General features: G+C 42.3%; 1 protein-coding gene across 3 annotated transcripts in view; it reads left to right on the top strand.

Moving 5' to 3' along the window:
• The window catches only part of RECQL5 (RecQ like helicase 5), a 65,638-nt gene extending 42,548 nt beyond the window's left edge, over positions 1-23,090 (top strand). For all 3 annotated transcript variants that reach the window (XM_034408647.3, XM_034408649.3, XM_034408648.3), the window contains exons 11-20: positions 394-430; positions 1,724-1,782; positions 2,693-2,766; positions 4,406-4,499; positions 6,203-6,343; positions 13,551-14,197; positions 14,574-14,649; positions 17,208-17,459; positions 19,576-19,648; positions 20,561-23,090. In XM_034408647.3, the coding sequence (XP_034264538.2) occupies positions 394-430; positions 1,724-1,782; positions 2,693-2,766; positions 4,406-4,499; positions 6,203-6,343; positions 13,551-14,197; positions 14,574-14,649; positions 17,208-17,459; positions 19,576-19,648; positions 20,561-20,661 (1,554 nt within the window). In that variant the 3' untranslated portion in view covers positions 20,662-23,090. The remainder of the gene's footprint in view (positions 1-393; positions 431-1,723; positions 1,783-2,692; positions 2,767-4,405; positions 4,500-6,202; positions 6,344-13,550; positions 14,198-14,573; positions 14,650-17,207; positions 17,460-19,575; positions 19,649-20,560) is intronic.
• Positions 23,091-23,957: the final 867 nt, after the last annotated feature.

The following is a 23,957-nucleotide window of genomic DNA, read 5'->3' as shown; positions in this document are numbered from 1 at the left end:
GCACTTTCTTGTGTGTTTTCTATATGACTAGAATATTATCTAGTAATATTAATCCAAAATTTACTTGTACGGGTCAGAAAATATAGGATGAAGATACTGTATATGATAAGTTTAACAGATCTCTACTTTAACCAGCTAAAGATAAATTATCGTAATTGCCACCTACATTGGGGGACTATTGTTATTAACCCTAATCCTGTTAATTAACCTAAGTAACCAAATTTGGTTTAAAATATTTTTAAAACTATTTAAATACATTGATTTTTTGAGTTCAAATTTCAGCTTCTTAGTTAAGTTTTAGCATTCAACATTTTAAAAAACATTTCCTATGGTCATTTGAAATATGTTGTTTCTGTTTAATCTCTTTAATTTCCATCTTTTTTATATCTTTAGGGCAGAGAACCTGAAAATGATAACTTTGTTCTTCCGGGTAAATATTATTTCACATATCAGTTTTGGATAAAGTTTGCATGGGTGTTTTTGAGGAGTTGACAGTAATTACAGCCTATATATAGTTTAGCCTGTAAGATAGAGGGATTCAATTACTGCAGCAATGGGTGCTATATTGGAAGATCTGAAGGATCAGGCGGGGTTAGTGTGTCCAGGAGAAAATCTGTCTATGGAGATACATAATAAGTCAATCAATGCTTTAGCCTGCATAAACCCTAGTATGAGGGCTAGTTTGATAGAATTAGAAACAAATAACCTGAAACTAGATGGTAGTTTACATTAACGAAGAACAGGTGGGAACTGTTCATCCTGCTCAAAAGAGATGCTTCCAGCCTCTTTATCACACAGATAAAAGAAAAAGGTGTAAAAATGTGAACTTTGATTTCATTATAAACGGAGCTTGCATTTTATTCATAGTAGTTGCTGGAATTCTTCCTAGTTTTTCCATTTATTGTAGGCCTGCAACATTTATAGATTTAATATCTACCACCAGAAGATTGTTTAATGGATATTAGTATGCTGTTTGCTCTTTGTATATGACATTACTGACCCCAGGATTCCATGTTGGACTGAACTACAAATAGTATAATTGCCTATGAAGAGCTCCTTGCTAAAACATTTGGATTTAAGCCCTACACTGGCAAAAATAGCTAAATCAGACTTTCACTAGAACTTTGCTTTGTTCAGTGCCAAATACCATTCTGGAAATTTGTGATAAATACAGATGTTTTATTATGAGTAAGATGAAGTACAAGACAAGATCATTGATTGTGTAACTTAGGTGGCACTTAATGACATGGAGGAAAAAAATAAACCCTGCCTCTCCTTAATTGACCTCAGCTTTTGGCTTTTATGCTACCTATTGAAAAATTCAGAGATAATCAAAAGCATGTAAGCAAAATGAAGCATAATAAATAGTGGGTAAATGTCAGTAAAATGATACACTTTCATTATGATGTACCCCAAAGATGAAATAACTGGCAGATTTCCAGATCGCTAATAAGATGGATCCTCATCACATGCATCAACCAACAGGATGTAAGCAAGAAACACCCAGAGCCATAGAGAGTCACATGAATTCTTCCAGTGTAAGGATAGTATATGCTGGGAAAGGAAATTTTAAAAATCTAGATATGGTTGGTGAAGTAACAAAACACATATACAGAAAGAGTTCTGTTCTGCAGTCTGGTACAGTTATACTTCTCATCTGTGAAAAGTTTGGCAACATATTAGAATGTGTTAACTTAGCTTGTGTATTTGCTCCTTTTGGTAGATAGTGATTGTCCCTTGAAGGATGCAGCCAGTAGGAAAATTGCCAGAATTACAGTAAAGGTAAGTGGATTTTTTTTCAAGACAGGTTATTTTAATTTTTAATACAGTCTACTTATTATTCATTGTCAACTGGTTAAATTGTGATACTCAAATTGAAGACTAACTGAAGAAAAATATAGCACAGATATGTTTCCTAGGTAAAGTCAAGATCAATCAAAATTTAGGTGGAGCCACCCCTTCAGTGCAACTCTTTCACCTTTCTTTCACTGCTTCTTCCACATCCAGACCTAAAGAACCATAGTAACTCTTAGCCCCAGCTTTCATATGCAGTTTAATTCATTCTGAACTACTTGTCTACAATATGATGTAACATTCGCATACAGGTATTGATTTATAGCTTTAAAATGTCTTCACTGTTATTTTTAATTAGTACCTGTGCTTTATTTGAATTTTATGAATGATCTAGAAACCATTCTGTAATTCCCCCCCCCCAAAAAAAAAATGTCCAGGGAGTGCTTTAAATGTATCTTCAGAGTTCCTTTAATAAATTTGTATTTCTTTTTCTGATTTTTTAAAAAACTTGTCTCAGCTGTTTAGATCATGGAATAGACTTCTCCAGCCCTTATCATCCCAACTCTGTGAAACCTTTTTATTTATGCCCTAAAACATGTTTTAAAAAACCAGTTAGTAATGATATTGCAATTTGTCATTAGTAGCCTGATTTCGATGAATACATCAAACAATTGTATTGGGCTCTTTCTTACTTCATTTTAGGCCTGGGTTAATATTTTTAAAGAAAAAGCTTAATAAGCAAAAAAGTAGATCTGGGTTGTAATGCTGTAACCCCAACTCCTGGAACAATTATTAGGGTAGAAGGAAGGATATTATCCTGGAAATTATCCTGCTGCACATACATCAAGTTACGCATTTGACAAGGAACACACTTCCATATGTCCTCTTTTTATTTTAGGCTCGAGAACACTGCCTTAGGATGCTGGAAGAAGCATTGGTCACCAACCGGCAAGCAGCAGCAGTTACAGATAGGTAGATCTAATCCAATTTGGTGGAAGAGTCCCAGAACTCCCTTTGGATCCTTTTCCTCCCTGCCCGACTCAGACAAATTAAGGGCAAAGATGCAGACCAAATTGAGCTTTCACCTACGTATGTCCTGCACTGGTACTGGATTAGATGGAATTGAATCTAACTGATATTTAAATATGATCCATTGGCAAAATGTTTTGATTTATTCTAAAATTCTTATTTTGCTGTTTTATACACACACACACACACACACACACACACACAAACACACTACCCCCCCCAAGAAAGTGGGTGGAAATGTCTGTGCGTCTTATAGAGCGAATATTGCGGGGGGAGGGGGATTGGTTTGCCGCCATCTGTCACCGCCGCCACCGCTTGCCATCACAGGGGAATGCTGGAGCCTTCACTGCTGAGCAGCTGATTGGTGGTTGGATCGGCCTTCCGGAATACCGTCGATCAACTGTTCTAGGTGGCAGGGATTGCTGCCGTTGATCTCTGTCGATTGTCGGTGGTGGTGAGTGGCGGCAGTGAACGGCCTCAATAGGCAGCAGCGATAGGCAGCAGTGATAGGCAGCAGCAGCGATCCCCACCACCTAGAACAGCTGATCGGCAGTATTCCAGGAGGCTGATCCAACCGCCAATCAGCTGCTCGGCAGCGAATGCTCCAGCGTTCCCCAGTGGCAGCAACAGCTCAGCTCAGTCAACCAGTGGTGGCCACATTGGAGCGGAGCCCTGATGAATCACTTGCTGGGGCTGTGATAACGTGCTGAAGCTGACCAGGCTGTTTGCTGCAAGGACGCTAGCCAGATGAATACTGGATGGATGCTGGGAGACAGAGGCAGGTTTTTCTTTCCCCTTGTTTTCCTCCTATAAAGCTAATGTGCGTCTTATGGTCTGGTGCATCTTATAGTGCAAAAAATACGGTAACTTCTGTGGGGATTTTAGATGGGTTTTTTTTTGTTCTATTTCTATTGCTATTTTTGTTCTAAAGTTGCCCTGGGATTTGTTTTTTCTTCTTGAAAGACAGTCTATAAATGAGTAAACTTGAATACCACTGCCATATTTTGGACCATGGAAAAATTTAAGAGTATTTGCACAAATCACACAAAATGTCATCATGCTTCAAGTTAAAGCTCTAAATATGCACATTCACAGGGATGACTATATTGGTTCTCCAGCAAATGTCAGTGTTGGAATCAAAGTATGCAGTTACGAGGTCATTCTTATATTACTGGGTAAACTTTTTTCTTACACGAATGTGATTATCTGAATGACCCAAGTATATTTGCATCTTTTCTTCTGTGATCTAAATAGTGCAATTTCCTTTGTTTCCACCAGAGGATAGCAATGTACTATAAAAATACATCATACTGCAAAAAGAAACAGGCAGGTTAAAAGTACTTGTGCAATAAACTAGAAATATTGAAAGGAAAAGTATAACTTTGGGTTACTGTTTTTTGTCTCCTTATTTGGGGAAGAATAGTCAATTGCCACCAGTATTTTTGCACTCAGGCAATAATTTGGAACTGCCAACTGTCGCAATGTGGATTCTACAATGACACCTAAGAAAACATGGAGCATTTCCTTTGTATTTGGAGAAATGCCTTCGGCCACTGCTGCTCAAACTATGGGTCTGTTTTAGTTCAGGTCTTTTAGCAAGTGCTGTAGAGATGGAATATGAAGCTTTCCGGACCAGTAAGATGGCAAACCTATACAAGGCATCAGTTCTAAAGAAGGTAATAAACAGTTGTGGAAATTAACATTGTGGGCCAGTGTTCTCTCTGATAGTTGGATTTCTTGAAACATGTAGTCATAAAGAAAAAAGGTGGTGTATGTATTTTTGACTTACTGGAAAATGCTGTTATCATTCCTATCAATATGTAGATCTTCAACAGAATGCAGATTCAGTAATAATCAGATTTGTAGCAGTTTTTAGATCAATTATTGCATCACAGTTGAATATCTTCTCAAGAATGTATGCTTTAAAATAATCTGCAATGTCTGTGTTAGCAGTACAGCTGTCTCTCATTCATTTCTGAACAACCCTTCTTTAAAACTATATGGTTGCAGCAACATAATAAAACTTCACAAAGGATTAAAGGGGAAAAAAACATACTTCTTCTATAAATGTTGGCAGAGCCTTCTAGTCAAATGAAAGTAGACAAGTGGCTTGGGATATCTAGAAAAATGCATCGCTCCAGCAGCTGAAGGTGTTGCTCACTTTTGTATGCTTTGGAAGCTATTCTCTAACATTGAAATGGAGACTTGCACGACTCTCCCTCTGGGTAGCTTTATAAGAATCTGATGTGTAAATAAGTGTCAGTTTCAGTGGCAAAATCTTCCTTTCAGAGGTAGAGCAGAAACACCCTTGAACAAAAATTAGTAACAATTGTGCACTCAACTTCTAGTGCTCCTCTGTAATTTCCAGAGTCTCGCTTCATTTCGGATAAGTATAAATAAGTGGCTTGAAAGACAGGCACCTAAAGGTCTGCTGCCTTCTTGAAATTACCCCACTCTCAGAGGGTGATGCTGTCCCAATTGTGGATTGCCCTTTCTTGCATTGATTGTTTGGCACTACAGTGGAATCTTAAGTACAACTTAAACTTAAATTTATCCCATTATTCACTGATCACTATTGTTTTTAAGATTTTGTTATTTTATTTGTTAATTTCTCACATTCCTATATTTAAGCTTTGGACAGGATATGCATTTAAAAGTGGGGTGCACCTACTTTGAATGAATCATAGTAAAGTAAGAACTTTATTTTTTGACAAAATGGGGAGGGGGGGGAGTCCAATCCATGTTATCTGTGCTCAAGACATTTGAATGAGAATTCAGACAAGGGAGGAATAGTTGAAGGTTAATCCATTTTAGATTGTTAAGAACCTGCTCAGGAATGATGGTAATGCTACATTAATTGCTTTGTATAAGAAAAGCCTAATTCCTTAACATTTCCTTGCATGGATTTCCTGCTTGTTGCAACTACAGATAATCCTTGCTTAATATCCACTCATTCAGCAACCATTTGAATTTATGACAGTGCTGAACAAGTGATAGTTATGACTGATGCTTGTACTCAGGTAAGCCGCAGTATCCCACAATAACAGGATCACCATGTGCCATTCTTTCCTGGCTTCCTACAAGCAAAGTCAATGGGGAAGCCAGCAAGAGGTCACATGTAGTGACCACGTGAAGTCCTTGCTTAACACCCACAGTGATTTGCTTAATAATGGCAATCAGAAGTGCCAAACCTTCTGTCCCAAAGCGTTGCAGTGACATGACATTGCATTTTATGATTGTCAGTTAGCAGTGGAAATTCCAATGCTGGTTACTATTTATACTAAATGAGGACTAGTATAGTGAAACAAACACGGTACAGTACCAGAGACAGAGAATCCTCTGAATAGCCCTCTTTACTCTATCTCTTTTTTCAATAAAGGTCACAGAAATTAACAAAGCTTCCAAAAATGGGGAATTGTATGCCATCCCGGACTTGGGAATCAGTGACTACCCCAAGATGAAAGGTGAACCAACTGCTACACATGATGACGTCTTCTGTCAAGCATCCAAAGTGAATACTGTAAGTGCTATGAACCTTTTGTTTATAATTCATTATTCGGTAGGTGGTTTTGCAACAGATTTTGCCATGCATAATTTTTTTGAGCTTTCAGAAATCTCTTTCATATTTGCCATTTAGTCCCAAAGGTGCTTTTTCAAGAGGCAACTGGACTTTCTGGTTTTTGTTTGAAGACGTATCGTTTCTCATCCAAGAAAATTCTTCAGCTCTTTTGAAGCTTCTTAGATGAGAAGCAAAACTTCTTCAAAGAAAAACAAGAAAGTCCAGTTGCCTCTTAAAAAAGCACCTTTGAGACAACCAGGACCTGGATGACTGAAAATCTCCGTAGACATTTGCCATATAGGAAAAATATCTATCCATATACTACTACAATTCTCTTTCTTGTAACCTTGAACTGGCCAAAATGGTACACCATAGGGCAAAACTTTTTGAAACAAGATACCTCAAATGGGCTAACTTTTAGAATGCCTCCAAAATATGGGATCCATGATTTCCATAGAACTGAAATTTGGCAAATTTTATACAACATTTTATGACATAAAAATTAACATCAAACTGTGTATGAAATAATACAAAATGTCATAAAACATTTTCCAGATGCGCTGCTCCCACAATCCATAGATGGGTTCCATTCCACTTGTCCTGACAGATACAGAGTGAAAAAAAAAAATTCTTTCTTCGTGCTGTGGCCACGCCCATCACTCCCATGGACCCCCAGTCTTTTTTTCACTCTGTCCCTGACAAGACTTCAGTGTTTCTTCGTGCTGGTTTTTATTGATATCGTTTAGTTGCTATTTAGACATTTTATTTATTTTTGAGTAATTTTTTCTCATCGGTAGAGAGCAGAAGGATTCGGGCCGCTGCCGGGCGTGCGTGGCGGTTTTGGGGCTCCAAACCGCCCCTCGCTTCCCTCATACAATCCTGGTTGCAGCGTTCGGTGTTCTGACCCCACGGGGCGGACCCGAGAGGCCCATTTAGCCGCCGGTGTCGAGGGAAAGCGGCTGGTGAGCCGGCTTGCTTTCCCGCACCTCATTTGTATTGCTCTCATTTAGCGGGCGGTTTCGGAGCTGCTGCATGGGATCGTGCAGGCTCCGACGTTTCCACCTCCGCTAGTCTCTTGAACAGCTTCGGAGTGAGGCGCCTCAGCTGTGGGCCGCTAATTGCCATTAGCCGAAGACTTTGCGACCGCCGTTTTTCCCCGCCCAGCAGTTGCGGTCGCCATTTTGAATCCGCGGCGAGCGCCATTTGTCATCGGCGCCGAGCGTGAGTTTACCGCCAGTGACATCTCCTCATCTGGGAGGGCGGCGATTGGATAGCGGAGCACAGATCCCTGCACAGCGGGACTCAAGATCGTCCCTCAGCTAAGTGGGGTCTTTTTCCTGGTCGGAACTGTGGCGGCCCCCCCCCCCTTTAAGATTGACTCTTGCAGCGTGGGGTGGCTGGGTATTCCTGCGTGGTGCGTATTGCAGACACAGCGCCATCTAGTGTTTTGGCCTGAAGCCCCTTTACCTAATAAAGTCAATAAGGATGGCAGACGCACTTTTATCATCTGATTCAGACGACGAGGTTAGCCAGCCCAGACCTCCTTAACCCCATAAGAGGCAGACTGGCAAGCGGGCATCATCAGCTGGCCACTCTTCATCGAAGCCCTCATCTGCCCAGGAAAAAGACGCTTTGCGGCGCCATAGGGCATTGGAAAAAAGATGTGATATGGCAATGAGGGCAGCCCAGGCTTCTCTAGTTAGGGAGGTCCAATCTCCCCGTCATCAATCGCCTTACCTGGCCCCACATAACCAAGATGCTCCTAACACTGCAACATCCCAGCCCCAGCCTTGCGGCGAGCAGATCGGGGCGGGCACGCCGTGGGGTTTGTCCAAGGGCCTATCCCTGTCCCTTCCAGACGTGTCTTCGGTGGGGGCGTCTGCGGCTACAGCCACACCTTGCCGTCAGCCCGAGGCAACCTTTACGCCCACGGCGGCTGGCCTTCGTACAGCGGATGGGAGCCTGGCGGGGGGCCAGATCGATTTTCAGGCATTCTTCTCTTCGGCCCTATCATCTTGGATGGCGGCGAGTATGCAGCAGGCGATGATTCCTGGCCAACAACAGCTTCCCGTCCCACTGTCAACTCCAATCCAACCACCTGCGAAGACCCACCTCACTCCTCGCACTGAGAGCGTGTCTCCGGTTGAGTCTGACAAGGAGGAGGAGTTTCCGGAGGACGTGGAACTGTCCGAGGACGAGGATCTGCCTCCGGAGACCCCGGCCTTTACAGGGCTGTTTAAACCATCGATGTTTAAATCATTACTACACAAGGCCCATTTGGCCACTAATTTTGAGAGATCAGGTACCACTACCACTGAGACGCAGACTAAGACGGGCCCACATGACTCTTTGTTCCGTCTGGCGGCCCCGGACAAGGACTTTATCCCTTGCCCTCAATTATTTTCTGAAGTGGTTCGGTCTCCTTGGACTCAACCTGGTTCCCTCACGGCCCCGAGTAACCTGGACAAAAAGCTATTTTGCACAGCTCCCGAGCTTGAGAACATTCTCGCCTTACCAACCGTGGACACACCTGTGGCTAGCCTCTCGACATCTTCTGCCATATCTACAGACCCCTTAGACGGTCTCAAGTCGGAAGACCGTAAGTCGGAGTTATCTTTCAGAAAAGCGCACCAGGCGGCCGCCTGGGCGATCAAGACAGCCACGGCGACATCATTTTTTAACAGGGCGACATTGATATGGCTGAGGCAGCTCCAAGAGCGTCTTCCTCCAGAGGAAACCAGATGGCACCAAGACATCAACAAAATCGTTGCTGCAACCGAGTATTCGGCGGACGCTTCTTTGTCCTCGGCGAAATTTGCATCCCGTATGCTAGCTTCTACAGTTACGTCTCGACCGATGTTTTGGCTCCGCAATTGGAAGGCGGAGACCAAGACTAAGTGGAAGTTGGCGGCGGCTCCATATGAAAGTTCGAAGCTGTTCGGGACGGTTCTGGATCCTTTATTAATAGAGGATAAAGACAAAAGGAAAGTCCTCCCCTCCTCGTTCAGGCGATCTGAGCGTCGTTACCTCCCTTACGCTCAACGACAGCCCTTTCGGGCCTACTCCGGCCCAGGGGGGCCCGCTTCTCAACGTGCATCCAACTTTGGTGCCGACCGCTTCCAGGAACGACAACAATTCAGGGATCGCGGAAGATACCAACCGTCTGCTAGAAAGCCTGCCCGGGGATCCGGGTTCAGGCCTTTCCGCCGAGGCAAGTGACGCCCAACCGCCCGCTCCCATCGGCGGTCGGCTTCGACACTTTGCCCGTCAGTGGGAGGTGTCAACTTCAGACTCTTGGGTGCTTCGGACCATTGCTCACGGTCTACTGATCGAATTCGACGGACAACCACCGCATCGCTTTCTACGCTGCCCTATTCCATCCTCACTGGACAAGAGAACTCTGATGGACGACGAAATTCGGCACTTGTTGTCCATCAAGGCCATAGAACCGGTCCCATTGGAACATCAGGGACACGGTTTCTATTCGGTCCTCTTTTTGGTCCCCAAAAACTCGGGGGGTTGGAGGGGCATACTCAACCTAAAGACCTTGAATCTGTCGGTACGTTACCGCAGATTCAAGATGCATTCGCTTCGTTCTATTCTGGACTGTGTCAGAAAGGGGGACCTGTTGCAGTCAGTAGACCTCAGAGAAGCGTACCTCCATGTCCCGGTCCACCCGGCCCATCGACGCTTCCTCCGGTTCGAATATGCGGGATTCCACTATCAGTATTGTGCAATGCCCTTCGGGCTATCTTCAGCCCCCAGGACGTTCACAAAGTTAGTGGCAGTGGTGGCTGCCTCTCTACGAACTGTCCCCGTTCGCGTCCTATGCTACCTGGACGATATCCTGGTACTGTCCACTACACCGACGTTAGCCCGCAGAGACATTTCCTGTGTGATCGAATCGTTCCAACAACATGGCTTCACGATAAACGTACCAAAGAGTCAATTGGTCCCTTCCACGCGAATTTTACACCTGGGGGCGGTGATCGACTCTGCACGGGGGCAGGTCTTCCTGTCCCCCGACAGAATTCAAGGTATCCGGGACTCCATCAACCAGGTTTTAAGTCGTCATCACGTTCCTCTACTCCTATTGTCACAGATTTTGGGGAAAATGGTGTCAGCCTTCGACATTGTTCCATGGGCCCGCAGTCACTACCGACCTCTTCAGTGGCACCTTCTTCCATTTCAGAGGTCGGGACACAGCACGTCAATCCGCAGAGTTTATTTGCCGCCGCAGATTCGACTCTCACTTCGGTGGTGGACCTCACCGGCGATCGTTCGCGGCCGCTGTTTCCTGGAACCGGACCGGCTGGTCCTGACGACGGACGCCAGCCTCCTGGGTTGGGGCGCCCACCTCTTGCACCTTGTGACTCAGGGTCGCTGGTCACCGGAGGAGAAGCAAAAGAACATCAATCTCCTGGAGTTGCGGGCGATTCGGTTGGCTCTACTGCACTTCCAGTCCACCCTCGAGGGAGCCCACGTGTTGGTCTTAACGGACAACGTTTCTGCCAAGGCGCATGTCAACAGGCAAGGCGGAACAAAGTCAAAGGCGCTAATGGTCGAGTCGGAGAGGTTGTTCCAGTGGGCAGAACGTCATCTATTGTCCATCAAAGCGGACCACATCTCGGGGGTGGCCAATGTACAAGCGGATTGGCTCAGCAGGGAGCAAATAGATCATGCAGAGTGGCAACTGCACCCCGCCCTATTTCTGGAACTGGTCTCTCGATTTGGAAATCCGGTGATAGACTTGTTTGCGACCCACCGGAACTCGCAACTTCCACGGTTCATATCGAGGTATCCACACCCGAGAGCGGAGAGTTGCGATGCCCTCAGATGCCCGTGGCCGGAGGGCCTACTATATGCGTTTCCACCGATTCCTCTCATCGCCAAAGTAGTACGAAAACTCTTGGTCGAAAACGCAGAACTCCTTCTGGTGGCTCCCAACTGGCCACGGAGGCAATGGTACGCAGATCTGGTGGCTCTGTCAGTCTCCAGCCCATGGGTGATTCCTCCTCAGCGGCTCTCCCTGTGCCAGGGCGCAATCTCTCATCCGGACCCCCAGTGGCTCCGGTTGACCGTCTGGCACTTGAGAGGGCCATCATGAGGAGGGATCGCCTGTCGGACGACGTAATAGGAGTCATTCAAGCTTCCCGTCGACCGTCAACATCCAGGATTTATGAGGCATCTTGGAAGGCGTTCTGTGAGTGGTGTGGTGAGCATCATCTTGACCCGACTTCAGCTGATGTTCCTTCAGTCCTAGAATTCCTTGGAGCAGGGCTACGAAAAGGTTTGGCACCCTCCACGCTGCGCAGACAGGTCGCCGCGTTATCTACTGTCATCTCCTGCGCTCCCTATCCGTCTCTATCGCATCATCCTCGGGTTAGGGGTTTCCTGCATGGTGCAACTAATTTGAGTCCACCGACAGTGCATCGTTATCCCACATGGGATCTCCCCTTTGTTTTACAAGCACTAGTGGAACCTCCATTTGAACCTTTGAGCTCTATCTCTCTCAAGCATCTATCTTTTAAGGTGGCCTTCCTCCTCGCCGTTACATCTGCGAGGAGGGTGTCGGAATTATCGGCCTTATCCGTTAGGAAGGACCTTTGCATTTTCCACAGTAACACTGTGGTATTGAGACTAGACCCAGCTTTCACCCCTAAGGTGAATTCTCAGTTCCATCGGACTCAGGAACTGGTTATACCAGACTTCTGTCCGTCTCCTCGAAACCACCACGAACGTCGTTGGCATAGACTAGATGTCAGGAGGGCTTTGAAGCATTACATCGGACGGACTGCCTCCTTTCGTAGGTCGGAGGCCTTGTTGGTGTCTTTTCATCCGACCTACATGGGTTTGAAAATTTCTGCACCCACTGTGGGCCGTTGGATTAAGGCCTGTATTTCTCTTGCATATGAGCTAAAGGCCAAACCTTTGCCCGGGAAGATTCTGCCACACTCCACGCGTAGTGCTGCAACGACGGCGGCGTGGGCTTCCCAAGCATCAGTCCTAGATATATGCAGAGCTGCCACTTGGACTTCAGTTTCACCCTTTATCAGACATTATAAAATTGATACATATGCCTCGGCTGAGGCTTCGTTTGGCAGGAGGGTGTTACAAAGAGTTGTGGCGGATCCAGGAGAGGGGAGCAGTCAGCCTCCCACCCAGTGAGATTGAGCTTGGGTATATCCCATCTATGGATTGTGGGAGCAGCGCATCTGGAAAACGGACGTTGTCTTGTCTGAACGCTGCGACCACAATCCATTCCCCCCCTTGGATTTCCTGGGCTTCCTGCTCAATGTTGGGGGTAGTTTCCTCGTTATACCGTTGGTTTGTATTGTTCTAGTTTCTTATCAGGTGGCCGTGTCTTCGTGACAAAAAGACTGAAGGTCCATGGGAGTGATGGGCGTGGCCACAGCACGAAGAAAGAATTTTTTTTTTTCACTCTGTATCTGTCAGGACAAGTGGAATGGAACCCATCTATGGATTGTGGTCGCAGCGCTCAGAAAATGGACGTTCAGACAAGACAACGTCCGTTTCCAGGGCTTCCTGTTTGACTGTGCTCTACACTTCAACATGGGCTATTTTCAAGGCAGATACATATTTCTGAATGTATCCCAACTTTTCCAGTAAAGGCAATACATTAGTTCTGTCGTTATTAGAGAAATCTAATAAGGAAATAACTTTGCAAGGATGACACAAGGGTATCACATGTTGTCCAGTATATTAATATTAAAATTCTCCTGTTTTGTCTGTGTGTAACGTTAACTGGCCAAAATTGTGCATCATATGGAACCATTTTTGAACCAAAGTACCCCAAATGGGATAACTTACAGAATGCATCCAAAATCCAAAACCCATGACTCCCCTGAAATTGAAATTTGGCACATTTTCTAAAACGTTTAATGGCCTAATACAAAATATAAAACATTTCCTGTGGTCCTGATATTTGACTGGGCTTTACAGTTTAACATGGCTATTTTCAAGGCAGAGTCATCTCTGAATATTTCCCTGAATTTTTAAAAATGTTTCCTGTGAAGGCAGTGTGTTAGAAGCTCTGCATACATTAGAAATAAAAAATATCTCAAATGATTGTGTTCTTGATTTCAAAATTTCATAGGCAAATTCAAATGTTTTAGAAATGTAACTATTTTTTATCTCTTTCCCCAAGTTCAAACCCAAGAGAATGGGGATTGGATTTCAAAGGATGTCTGACATGTTCCAGTCTGCTTCAGAGGTTCTATCTGCTAAGGAAGGAGATGACATTAATGTTGTAAAAGAGGAAATTGGCTCAAACTGGAAGGAAGACAGCAGCCGTGGTCCCAAGCCTTTGGATATGGGTGACATTCTTGAGGATAAGGAGGAAACAACCAACAAAATATGCAAAAACGATGTTGAATCCTCTGAAAAAAAAGGACAGCATGACACTGCTGAGGCTGTCACCTCCTTGGCAGTTAGTCATGAAAAGAGAAAACCTACTAAGAAGCAGTTGCTGTTGGCAGAAGCAGCTAGGAAAGAATCTCAGAATATCTCCAAATTCTTCTCCATCCCCAAAGCAGGTTGTAAAGCCAAGGCTTCAGAAATTGATTTGGCAGAAAAGAAAATCAACTGTCTCAATGAACTGCCTCAGTTTCTCTCCCGAAGAGCATGTGAAGAGAAAGCTGAACCTCAGGAAACTGATACTGTCTTTAAAGAAGAACTAACAAGTTCATCCCCCCAAAAAGAGCAGGAATTCAAGAGTGTAGAAGATATGCCTTTGAGCAGTCAAAGATTAGGGAGAGAGTACTCGTACTCTGGATCAAGTTTTGAAAAGCTAAAGTGAGATATGTTTTTCTTTGCCTCTCAGTTATTACCTGTTTTGAAGTTAGGATAGACAATGGGCATTTGAATAGAAGCTATGATTCAACTATAGTTTCTCAAGTCAAATTTGAGATTGTAGTATATTCGGTTGGATGAAGCAATTGAATTTAAGCATGTTGCTCATCCTGAGAGTTGACACAGGTTGTAAGAGTACAACTGAAGGTGAAAAAGCTAAACCTTAGCCTAGTATTTGGACTGAAATTGAGCAGAAGAATAGCTCAGTATGTAGATTTGGAGATCTAAGTGTAGGCTAATTTCAGGTATTTCCTCTGTCTCCACAAAGATGTTAACATTATTCTTACAAGATGTATTTGTTATACTTTTTTTCTTGAAGGGCTGAATCTTTGGTTAAAGAAGATATAACCAATGATTGTGAAAATCATAACGGAAAAAGACTAGGATCAGCTGAGGTGAGTTATATTTTATTAAAATTGACTGTCTGTCCATCCCTCCATACACACTCACAGAGAGGGGGGGCATATGGAGGGATGGGTGTCATGCCCCCGTCAGAGTCTGAATCTGTGGGAGAAGATGAGCTGGAACAAGAACTGACAATAGCGAGAGGGTGGCTCCGTTGGCCTTGGAGGAAGAAACTGGGGAAGGGCAGAGTCAGTCCGGGCAAGGCTTTTCAGGATTAGAAAGGCTTGCAGACAGGGAGGAGCAGGAGAGACAGAGCTCAGGGGAAGAGCAAGGACCACCCCCTCCTGACCCTAGAGTACGCAGAGAAGAGAGAAGGCGAGAACAACGCAGACTGAGCTGGCTAAGAGGGAGAAGAGTGCCCCACCTCCCTTCACAAGGCCCCTGATGGGGACTGAGATTTAAGGAGGTGCTGGTGGGAGGGGCATTTGGCGGGAACAAGCGTTGAATCTGTGGCGCCTTGTGTGCACTTGCCGACACCTGGAGATTACTCTTTGGCTAAAAACTGGCTTATTGGATTGCTGGCCCTGGTTACTGTTTGGCTAACCTTGCTTACTGGACTACTCGCAGCCAGGACTTGTAGTAAACATGGGGATGTTTGGGGGCAAAGTTGGATCAATAGAGGGGAGTTGGACCTGTTCTCTGCCTGTGTTGCTTTCGTGCCACAGATGGGCCTGAGATTTGATGACAGGAATATAGGAGTGAAGGAATAGAAAGTAGCAAGTGAGATTATTTCTGTTTGCCTGAACTAATTCCCACATGACATTTGCAGCGAGGCCAACTAAGATTCAGGTGGCAATTTAATAAATTGATGCTTCATCCAAGAGAAGTCAGTTTCTTCTTTATAGAATTTGTCTCTAGTGCTAACCACCAAATGACAGTGACACTAATTAAGGCTGGCTGGCTTAACTAATTAAATTAATTGGCCATGCATCTGAAGTACATAACTGTGAGCGGGGAAAGAGAGAAGAGAGACTGCATATATGTATACAGAAAATAAAACACAGCAGCCAGAAAAGTAATAAAAGTAGCCATCAACACAAACAGGATCTTGAATGGGTTGCTTCTAGAGTATATTGGTTTCATTGCATTGCATTTTAGTGATGCAAAAATCAGTGTTAACATCACACTTGGGAATTGACATGCTTTTGGTTATTTTTGACTGTTTCTTTTTTTAATGAGTAATTACTGTTCATTTATTTTTCTCGAACAAAGACTATCCTCTTTTGATCATGCAAATAGCAGAAAGTGGGCAATGACTAATATGACATACCTTGCCTTAGAAGATATGTAAACAAAAAAGTCTTTGTTAGTCTTGTTGCTTTTGTTTGGCTCAAATTAATGCGAAGGATCAAAAAGAGTAGAGGAAGAGGTATGAAGAGCACTGAAGATTTTGTGCTTGTTAATTTGTGTTCCTGGATATCTGTTTGATCCTTTGCTTCAGTCTATTAATGATAGAACCAGGCTTCAGAAAAGTCATGATAATTTCCTTTGATGAGTGTATATCTTTGAGATGCTGATGCATCTTCATTGAAAAATCTAGATAACAAAGGAATATTCTTTTACAGTGTTTTGCTGGGCCTGCCAAATTTCTATCTCCAGAAGTGTTCACTATCTCGGAGAGGTTTCCATTGTACCTTTGATTTATAAAAGTTATTTAACAAGATATTACTGAGTTATTCCCAAAAGAAACTAGAACTAAAAAAAGCTGTTGCACATCCATATATACAAGCACACAAAAAGATACTTATTAAATGCTAGAGTTGCGAATTGTTATGGAGAGACACCTTGTTTCATGTGGGAATAAGTTGTTTGAGAAGAAGTGACTTCCTATTTTCTTTTACGACTGTGATAAGTACAAATGAAAATTTAGCTTTTACTCTGTGATTATGGCATTACTTAACATTTTTATAACTCTTTTTTTTTTTTTTGCACTTTTGGTTTTGTCTTTTTCACATCTTTTTCCCCCTCTCTTTATTTTAAATACTGAATTAGTTCTTGCTATTTTCCATCTTTTTTTCTTTTAAACTTTAATAAAGATACAAAAATGGAATAAGGTGCTTTTTCCTTCTGCTTCTTGAATTAAGAAACCAGATCACATTACCCTGTTTCCCCGAAAATAAGACCTCCTGGATAATAAGCTCAATTGGGCTTTTGAGCACATGCACTAAAATAAACCCTCCCCGAAAATAAGCCCTCCCTGAAAATATTTAAGCACCATGAGCAGCCGGTCCCCGCCATTTCCTCAGGTTAGGGAGACAGAGGTGGAAATCAGTTAAGACGGCAAGAGGAGCCCTGTCTTGCTCCACGCGCCCCAAAATAATAAGACCCCCAAAAAATAAGGCCAAGCGCTTATTTCAGGGTTCAAAAAAAATTTAAGACAGGGTCTTATTTTCGGGGAAACACGGTATCATCTCTTGACACATGCAGTGTTGAGAGTTTAAATTGTAAATCATCCCAACAAAAAATAGGTGTTTCTTGTATTTCAGGAAGGTTGCTTAGGTTTAGCCATGTAAAGTTGCTTTAAAGGTTTCTGTTTCTGCCTTTCCAGGACCTGGAGAGCCCTGCTGAAAAGAGGCTACGGATGATGAACAAGTCCTCCATTTTGTCAGAGTCAGAGGGGAAAGCTGGTAGGCTGGCAAAAAAGAAAGTCACTTTTGACCCAAATTTATCACAGGATGATAAAGAAGGGACCACAGGAGCCATCCAGCCACGTTCAAAAACATTGTCGCTTAAGGAAACAGCAGATATTGTTGTAAAATATTTGACTCCTTTCTACAAAAGTGGGAAATTTGCATCTAAGGTGGGTTCTGAACTATTTAATTCCCTCCTCTTCCTTTTCCACCTCCACCTCCGTTTGATTTATGTGTCCCTATCAGTTAAAGCCTCCATGGTGACACAAAAGTTAGGTATGAAATTAAATGCTGTTGCAGAAGATATCTAAGGAAATGCGTGGGGAATAAAATGTTCCACTGTCGTGTCATCTTAGTCCTTCTTACGGTGGGGATGGGACAGTGCTGGACAGAGCTAAGCTTGGGTTTTTTTCCCCCCTGCCATTGTATTCCAGTGAAATAAGCACAGTACTTTCAAACAATAATTGTGTGTATTTAACTTGCTTTATTTATGAGCAGACAGAACTGTCCTCCATTTGTAATTTTTCTGTCTTTCCCCAACTTTAACAAAACCCATTCAAGGGGAATAATGTAAAATAGCAGCAGTGTTTCAGGGCAGGTAAGTAGTACAGTAGTAAGTAGGGACGTGCGAATTGTGACATCACACAAAATGTTCCACCCTCGAACAAAACATTTCATGTGATCCAGAACTGATCTGACCTCAAAATGGGCTTCTCCAAATACTCCACAAGCAGTTTAACAAATTGGAACCCTATTGAGTGTCCTTGTTGCAACGTCAGAACACTCCCATTCCATGGTTGAACAGCGCACTTCAAGGCCAGAGTCTTTCACCAGATAATGTTTTGCGCATCATCACTTAGAAGCCCACTGCCTGGAAGCGCCTTCTCGGTTGTAATTTTCATTCCTTGAGAAACATGCATGTAAGTCAGCAGTTTATTCCTCTTCAAGACATTGATGTCTGCATGAGCCTCTGTTACATTCAGTTCAGCTGTTCTTCTGATCCCACTTACGGGTGATTGTGAATTTAATCAGAATGGTAACTTCACTAGAACTACTTTGCTTTCTTACCAGGACAAAAATGTTGAATTCTAAACTTGCTACTCTACCACAAGGATAAAGAGCTGCAGTATGCCCAGTAAAGGCCTCTATGAGTTGAAGTTGTCCCAGATTACTTTAGCACAATCTATTGGATTTATTTATTTATTTAGCAATCTATTTATTGCTTGCTTATTCATTTAAAATGTGCAAAATGCTGATGTATCCAGTGATACCTCCCTTAGCACATACCAGACTCTTATCTAGCATGGATCAAAGCAAAGCACCAACATCAAGCATCTGTTTTATTTCCAGTAATGCTTTTGGGGTCTAGTATAATTCTTATAAAATAAAAAATGGCAGGTGACTTAACCCTGTGCTTTGTAGATATGCCTATCTGACTCCTCAAGAAAAAAAGGCAAAGATAAATCAAGTGGTAGAAAACACTGAAAGTTTTGAGTGGTTGGCAGGGAGCAACTTCCCAATGTGTCTTCTGGCTACCTCATTAAGGGGAGTCATTATGTAAGATAGATTCTCAAAATTAAAAAATCCAAATTCGTTGTAGATCCCTGGATCCAATACTATTATACCCATATATTGATAATTATAATATAAGCACCTAATTCAGGCCTGGGCATTTTATGGCCCCTGACCACATTCAGCTTTTGGCTGTCCCTGTCCAGCCCGCATGAGGTCAGTTTGAACTTAGAAATCAAATGTAAATAAGTGTGCCGCAGAGGAGCAGGAGACAAAGTCAAGTCAGGTCCAGCTCTGTGCAGTCACAGTGCGCTCCTTCAGTCAGTTAGCAACTACAGGGGGGGGAGGATGGGGGTGGGGAGAGAGATAGCATTTTTCTACTCCTGCATAGCACTCGCCCCTTAAATGAAGGAATCTGAGGCGTTGAGGTGATGGAGTTAGAGGACATCAAATCAGTTCGGCTCTTCACCACAGTTCCAGTTTCTCATGTGGGCCCTTAAAATTAATTGCCCATCCCTGATCTAACAGAACTTGGATTTGATTTTAGTTTCACAACCTTGACTGCCTTGTAATGTCTAATTGTTTGCACACGCACCTTCTATTTGAATCACAGATAGCGTGTTCCCTATTGTATGATAAGCAGAGCACCTAATTATGAGTCTGCCCAGCTGGGCATCAATTACTTTGTCTGTCATAGAAGCACAAGAGTTAGATGTTAATGAGGGAATTGCATTCCACTACGCTTATTCTGCTTTCTTATCTCATACCTGGCAGGATTTGTTCAAGGGATTTGCTCGACACCTCTCACATTTGTTGGCTGCAGACAAAAGTAGTTTCCGCAAAACAGGTGAGTTGCCAAATAAAGGACAGGATGAAGGAATATCTTGTGCTTTGTCCCTCTTATTTTGCAAAATTGTTGACCTGTAGAGATCTCTAATTTTCAATTCTTTTTTGGGGGGGATAGGGTATAGTTAAGCTTGATTAGTATTTATGATATGATGGAAATGTTTGAAAATCTGTTGTCGATAAGGTATAGGTATTAGACATGTATATGACTTTCAGTAATTGGAGATTGTTTTCTGCACATTTTTCTTTCTCACCATTAGCTCACTTTTATTCATTCGTTCATTCATTCATTAGCCCCTCACATCCTGGACAACAAGACTAAAACAACGCTAGGGCATTGCACACCAGAACAACTAGATACAAGGACAGTTTTCCCCCCATGCCATCACTCTGCTAAACAACTAATTCCTACAACACTGTCAAACTAATTAGTAAGGCTGTATTACTATTATTCTTCTCATCTTTCCTATTACCTATCTCCTTTTCTACTTATGACTATAACTTAGTTGCTTGTATCTTTACGATTTATATTGTTTTAGTGTCCTAGTATGATTTATGTTGTTTGCTTATTTAGTATCCTATGACTATCAGTAAATGTTGTATCTTATGATTTATGATGAATGTATTTTTATGATGACTATAATCATGCTTAGTTATTGCCTGTATGTACACTGTGAGCTTATGCACTGAAGACAAATCCCTTATGTGTCCAATCACACTTGGCCAATAAAGAATTCTATGCTTAATCTTATTCTCACCACATTCCATGTCCTACCATGTTCTGTTAACCATATTTTGCAAATCCTGTTTGAGCCAATAGGCACAATTTGCATTTGGTAATTAATGAGAGGTGTGATAAATAAACTGTGACTGAGAATGTCACTATCTCAGGTGCCACTCTTTCTGTTTGCAGTGAAAGAAGAAGCGCAGAGGCTGATCAAGACATTTTTCAAAAGCCGGGACAAGTGTGAAAGCGAAACAGACTGGCAGGAGCTGAGCACTTCGGAAACATGACTCATGAAAGGCCCTGCTTCGCTTTGGTGGTTATGACATAGGACTATCCTTCCAAGTTTCGCTGTAGCTACGCTTTGTAACAATGCAATGGGGAAGCGGAGGGAGAGGGCAGTTGAGGAGATAGAGGCCGCAGAGTTAAGGATTTTATCTGCACAATAGATTTTCTCTTTCTGGAAAAAAAAAATAAGTCATCTCGCTGTCAGGTTTTGAGGGCAGCCCACTTTCCTCCTTCTAGCAAGTATGAGTGAACTCAACTTTATTATTTGGCTAGGCATATGATTGTGACTGGAGAGTCTCCAGTCTTTTAATACAGATTTTACTGGCAGCTATCTTAAATAGACGAAATGCATTTGCCTCAGTCAGGATTTCTTTGCTGTGAGAGTAAGGTGTAAGAGAGTACTTTGGGAAAGACCAGTTAATTTATAATTAAAAGGAAACCCAGAAGGGTTATTTTGGCCAAAGCTCTTTAGATTTCTGTTCTTTTATGGTGTTGACATGTTTCTTTTATTCCAAAAGTGTTCCCTTGCAATAATTTTAAAAAAATTAAAGCTCATAAGCTGTAACAAAATGTGCTGAGTTGACTGGGCAGTGTATTGATAGAATTTTCCCTGAGTTGGTAATATAATAAATTAAATGCAGCAAATTAAGGGCATAGCAACCAGTACTAATTAAACACATGCAGCACTTTGTTTTTTTAAGTGCTGTTTAGAGAGGGTCTTCCAATGTGGGCAACAGGAACTATTTTGATGCTTAAGCTTTCCTACATTATTTCCTTTCCCAATTACTGCTTCGGTAACCCTGCTCTCCTTCTACATCATCTGTCAGTATTTGCTATGTGTACTTCAGGGACACCCTGCCATCTGCCCAGATAGGTGTTGGTGTAAGTTTCCTTCATCTCCCACCAGTATGACCACGGTCTTTGTTGGCTGGGAACAGGGGTGGGCTTCAAAAATTTTAGCAAGGGGTTCTCTGCCCGGTTGCTGGGTGGGCATGGCCATGGTAGGTGTCGCCTAGTTGGCCTCCTGCACCATGGGGGGGGGGGTTGCCCTCCCCTGGCTCCGGAGGCTTTTCTTGAGCCTCCGGGAGGGCGAAAACGGCCTCCTCAGGCTCTGGAGGCCCTCTGAAGGCCGGAAACGGGCCTGCTTCTGGCCTTCCTGAACTTCCAGTAGGCCCATTTTTCGCCCTCCCCGAGCCTCCATGCATGCCCTGCACTTACCTGCATCCAAAACAGGCCAGATGGGGACTTCTGAGAGGAGCCTGGCCAGGAATTTGGGGGTTCTCCGAACTGCACAGAATCTTAGCTAGAGGTTCTCCCAAACCCCCAACAGCCCACCCCTGGCTGGGAACAATGGAAGTTATGCCTTTAGACTGGGTTTGGGAAGAGAGTTCTGAAACATTATTTTTAAGGAGAGAATTAATATTGTGTCTTACTTCTGTTCCTAGTTGGCATGTCTTCCTTTATCCAAGAGGGACTATTACATACCTATTACGGTTAGAAATGTCTAGTTAGGAGCAATAAAACCTCAGGAATAAAGGTCAATACCTCCCTTCCCAAAGATTCTGTTCTTCGATATTAATTGAATGGAAATGCCTGATATATTTAAGGAAAATTGCCATTGCAGTATCAGTGCACATTGCTCTAAAATTATGTAGTAGTAATATTTTAGATTGCATTTTTATTTTTTGCATATGGAGAAAATTATAGACCCTTACAGGAGATAATTAATCACAAACGTTTTCAGTGGGTTCTTGCAAGGCTGTTACACAGATTATTTGTACAGTGAGGAGCTGTAATATTTGGGAGGACCCTTGGATTTGCGCACTATAAACATGGGTGTGTTATATTAAAAAATGCTTTTAGGTAAATAATGTAAAATTAGCACTTTAAAATATGAAAAATGTGAGAAATTTATCAACTACTGTAGTAGTCTCCAATTCCCACCTTCAAGTTGAGTTGCTTCAAATAGTTTTGTTTTCAGGAAAGAAAAAAAATTTTACAGCTCACATTCCCTATCATAAGTAGAGAAATAAATGTGCATTTGAAAGAGATGACCAAATTCTTTTCATATGTCACATACTTAAAAGCCATACTATTGTACTGTGCCTCCAATCTGGATCTAACTAGTAACTCAGTATTATGGCAAAGTAACCCTAGAGAGCTTATAAGGAAAATGCTGTTTTATTGATATTTAAGAGAAACTGAATATATTTGGGGATTCTTGGTAAAAATAGTAGTTTTTATCATTATGGTTTTTTGACCTGTGCCTTAGATCTGTCCCTGGAGAAGCCACTGATCTTTCTGATGTTGAGAGCTGACAGACAAAGGCAGAATTGTGGAAGAGATCTTCAAATTAGCTTTTGCTGGAGAAATAGGCTTTGTAACTTTAAAGGTACATGGCAAGCTGCTAATAAAATTAATGTTAAACATGTTACTCTAGTGGCTTTTATTTATTCAAAACAAAACTTTGTGTGTCTGGTAAAGTTAATCGGTGACTACTTAGCATAATCTGTGAACTAAGAATTTCCATATGGGAACCATTCTGCATTCCATGTAAAGTGCACAATTGTTTGTGTTCAACAGCTGAGCTGATTTATTTCTGACTGCAGTGTATCTTAAATGACACAAACAAACTTTCCCACTTGCAACCCTGAATACCGACCAAATATGCAGGTGGGAAGAATGATTTAATCATTTGTTTATATCAAATTTTTACATAGAATAAAAGGCTAATCAAAAAGGGAAAAAAGGAAACAAAGGAACAGAAAGAAAAAAGTACAAGAAATGAAAAAGAAATACAAAATCAGTTTATCGTGAATCTTTTCTCATTCATTGTCCTCAAGTCTCAATAAAAAGTATAGTTTCTTTGCAATGTTAGTCTTTAAATCTTTTGTATCAGGTGTGAATTTGTATCCAAAATTTCTTAGCTTTTTCACAAGTCCACCATGATAAAATGTTCCCTCATACGTTTTACATTTCCAGCACTGGTTTGAAATGTCTTTATACATTTTAAAAAATTTATCTGGTGTCATATACCAGCAATACTTCATTTTATTAAAAAAATCTCTTAAATTATACAATGTAATAAATTACCCACCGTTTCTCCCAAGTGTTAATCTCAGTTATATCCAAAGCTAATAGTCCATTTTGTCCTGCAGTCTTTAATCTGTTCTTCTGTTTCAAATCTTAATAAAAGTTTATACATTTTTGTTATTACATGTTCACCATTTTACATAATTCCATTTGAAATTGTTTTTTGCTTTTCAGTTCAGATACTCTTTTTATCCATATTAAACCT

The sequence above is a fragment of the Pantherophis guttatus genome, chromosome 2, assembly GCF_059756535.1.
Source record: "Pantherophis guttatus breed Tessera chromosome 2, ASM5975653v1, whole genome shotgun sequence".
Lineage (NCBI taxonomy): Eukaryota > Metazoa > Chordata > Lepidosauria > Squamata > Colubridae > Pantherophis > Pantherophis guttatus.
This window is presented reverse-complemented; position numbering and strand designations above follow the sequence as displayed.